This window comes from Gymnoscopelus braueri, assembly GCF_963280865.1.
Source record: "Gymnoscopelus braueri genome assembly, chromosome: 15".
Classification (NCBI taxonomy): Eukaryota; Metazoa; Chordata; class Actinopteri; order Myctophiformes; family Myctophidae; genus Gymnoscopelus; species Gymnoscopelus braueri.
The window spans coordinates 35186176-35189856 of NC_137620.1; the positions used below are offsets into that span (position 1 = coordinate 35186176).

The following is a 3681-nucleotide window of genomic DNA, read 5'->3' on the forward strand; positions in this document are numbered from 1 at the left end:
CCTTCTGTCTCTCTCTCTCCCTCTCTCTCTCTCTCTCTCTCCCTCCGCCCCCCTCACTCTGTTTATCCCTCTACCGTTGTCTTCTTCACCCTCTCTCTGATGGAGCTTCTCTCTCATCTCTCTCCATCACTCCTCTCTCTCTCTGTGTTTCAGTCTCTCTCTCTCACTCTCTCTCTCTCTCTCATCTCTCTCTCTCTCTCCATCACATCTCTCTCCTCTCTCTCTCTCTCTCTCTCTCTCTCCTCTCTCTCTCTCTCTCTCTCTCTCTCTCCATCACTCACCATATGGTAGCTATTATTTCTATTGTTGTTTCTTACCACCAACATTCCAGGGGGCCTTCCAGCGTTTACTGACCTTACAACAACCTTGTGCTACTCTCTCCTTGTTCGCACGACACTCTCTCTCTTCTCTCCTCGCTCTCTGTTTCTGCCTCTGTTTCTGCCCCCTCTCTCTCTCTCTCTCTCTCTCTCTCTCTCTCTCTCTTCTCTCTCTCTCTCTTCTCTCTCTCTCTCTCTCTCTCTCTGGGTCAATATATGCTTTGCGTGACACGAGTGTCTAACGACATGTCGCACTATGTGTCTCGCGACGTTCGAGTAATTGAGCGTTCGTACTTTAGGGACAGTGGTTCTCAAAGTGGGGTCCGGGGACCCCCAGGGGTCCTTGAGGGGGTTCCAGGGGGTCCCCAGTAGAATTTATTAATACAGCATCACAATCATTTTAAGCTCTTCATCCATATTTTATATGTTGGCTATTCAAAAATAGCAGATATACAAGCTCACAGCGCGTCACTTCATCTGTTCATCTGCTATTTTTTTACATTTAGAAAAATCTTGAAAGTGTTTGAAAATTTTTTAATACTTTTGAATTTCTTAACACAAATCTTCTCCTCTGGGGGTCCCCGACACAAAACATTTTCAGATGGGGGTCCGCGGCCAAATATATACCAATTTGGGGGTCCTTGGCATGAAAAAGTTTGAGAACTATACTGCTTTATGAGACCACAATAATATCTGTACTTGACTGACTGACTGACTGACTGACTCCCCGCTGTTGGAATGATATCACATTTCCTTGTTGTACTTTCCCAGACAAACTCGACCCTGAAACATGACGAGCAGGCATTTCATATTTAACTTGAGCACTTCAACACAGAAACACTTGATGAGCAGGCATTTCATATTGTCACTGTCGGGTGGAAAGCTTGTATGTCCAAAACTATACCTGTGTTCAATGGATCCAATGTAGTTATTATGTAGTCACAAGCTGTTGTTAATACTTTTTTCATTGTTTAAATATGTATAAAACACATAGACCTGGAATCCCTATTTTGGGCATTATAGGTTAAAACCTTACACATTTAAAAATAAATTGCTAAATAGAAGATCTACAAGCTCACAATGTGTCGCATACTTTTGTGCGACACTGTCGCGACAAAGTATAAAATTGGGCATTCATTTATGAAAGAAACATAAAAAAGATGAAATATGGAGATACATGGTTTTCTGTCTGACAGTGACGATATTTAACTGGAGCAGTTCATTCAAATGAAATGAAATGGCTCGTCAAGTAACTGCACAGAATGTGGCCACGCTTTTATAACAAGGCAAAACACAGAGTCAGTAGTCTGGAATGTGCTCATTTGTCTGATTTTTTGGGGGATTTGTTTTCCCAGAGGTGTCAGTAAAATGTTTAATGCGTCCCCCTTTTACCACTCCGTCGGCCCCATAAATTTGTATTATTTAGCTAACGTTGGAGCTTCACTCTGCGTCGCGGAACGGGCCCAAATTCAGCTGTCTAATTGCACCGACGGAGGAGCCACGTTGGAACAGGAAAGTCCTTTGTTACTTCATCGTTGGCACAGGATTCAGGGTTCAAGGTTTTCTTAATTGTTACATCCTGTGTATGGCTGCATAAAGAGCACAATTCCTTTGTTCTGGTTCCTCGAGACATCGTAGCGGCAATAATAACAATAAACATACATACAAACAACGAGAAACAACCGGAATGAGATCATCAAAGAATCGCGTCAGCGTTAAAGACAGATTGTTTGTTGGTTCTAGCTCTTAACCCATTAATACCTGGAACGCATCTGTGTCACTTTTAGATTTCTTTAGGCTATTCAAAAATAGCAGATATACAAGCTCATAGCGCGGCACCGAGTGCCGCGCTATGAGCTTGTAGATCTGCTATTTTTGAAAAATCGAGGGAATTTTCAAAAAATTGATAGGATTTAGAAGACATTTCTAGAATCTTCTCAGGTCTTAATGGGTTAAGGTGCTCGCAGGTGCCGTGTGCATGGTTCTTACTTACGTAAGTAAGTCGGAAATTGGTATTCTTTAACACACAGGCTGGGAGGATGAATGACTTCATGTCAACATGTAAGGGACTGCATTTATTTTCAATAAGAACGCGTCAACTTCCAGTTCAGCAGGCCTGCCACCAGAACACAACAGAACAGGAACAGAGATTAGATAAAAGGGATCCATGATTAGATAAATTGGATCCATGATACGGCTGAACTAGAATGGTCTTGTTTTCCTCCTTCCTATTGCTCTCTCTTTCACCTGCTCCGTCTCTCTTTCCGTGTGTGTGTGTGCATATGTAAAATCTTAACTTAATTTAACCGTAAGAGTGGACCCCACCTGTAAGGGGCCGTAGAGTTAAACACTTCCAACCCCCGGTGTCCCTATTTTGGGCATGCCATTATTATAGGTCAAGGGTTTCCAAATGTTTTCATGGCGAAGGACCCCCAAATAGCCATAGCCTGGGGCTGTCGGTCCCCTGCTGTGAAATGGCTTAAAAATTATAGCAAAGAATAGCCGCTCGCTTCACGCTCACGTCACGACACTCCGTATCACAAAGCTTGTAGATTGGCTAGTCTCGCTGTGAGACACAGTCGTATGATGAAGTATTAAAACGGGGCTAAAAGTGGTTAAAATAAAACGGGGGACTTTAGCTGTGTATCTCACACATTTTTCTTTGCTCCAGTCCCTTCACATTCTCTCTATCTCTCTCTCTCTCTCTCTCTTTCTTCTCACACACTCTCTCGGTCTCTCTCCCTGCTCCTCCACCCGTCGGTAACTTTCTTTCTCCCGTGTATCTCCTTCCGTCGTCGTCCTCTTGCACGTGACCTTCTTGGATTGCGTCTTCCTTCTAATGTTTCATCCATAAACATGTGCCTGCCGAGGTATCTGGGCCACGTCTTGACGCACAGGCACGCACGCACACACACGCACACGCACACGCACACGCACACGCACACGCACACACACACTCATCTCTGCCTGTCTCCCGCCCTCCCTCCCTCCCTCTCTCTCATGCGCTCTCTTTTCAAAATATATGTATCCACCCCCCTCTTCCATCTCCTGCACTTGTGTCTCTTTCAAACAACTCTTTCTCTGGGTTCTCTCTCTCTCTCTCTCTCTCTCTTTCATACGCCTTCCCCGGCGCTGGCTTTGTATGCACAGTCAAAGGTCTCTCCTACAGCACTGCTCCAGTGTGTATGGATCCTTAATGACCGCTCTTAACTATGATTATGGATATTTTAACACTCGCAACCCCCGGCCCACTTTTTTCTTTTCTTTTTTTTTTGATGATAGAAGCTGGGTTCTGGGCTCTTACCGCAAGTCTTGCCAGATGTACGTAGGCGCTGAGCCCGACCCGAGAAATTCACTCAAATTC

At 44.4% G+C, this 3681-nt stretch overlaps 1 protein-coding gene across 1 annotated transcript in view; it reads left to right on the forward strand.

Annotated features, from left to right (window-relative positions):
* Positions 1–563: 563 nt before the first annotated feature.
* efnb3b (ephrin-B3b) overlaps positions 564–3681 on the forward strand; it is a gene marked incomplete at its 5' end in the record, with an annotated part of 76071 nt that continues 72953 nt past the window's right edge. Inside the window, one exon of the mRNA XM_080450914.1 lies at positions 564–593. Coding sequence (XP_080307040.1) covers positions 564–593 — 30 coding nt within the window. The remainder of the gene's footprint in view (positions 594–3681) is intronic.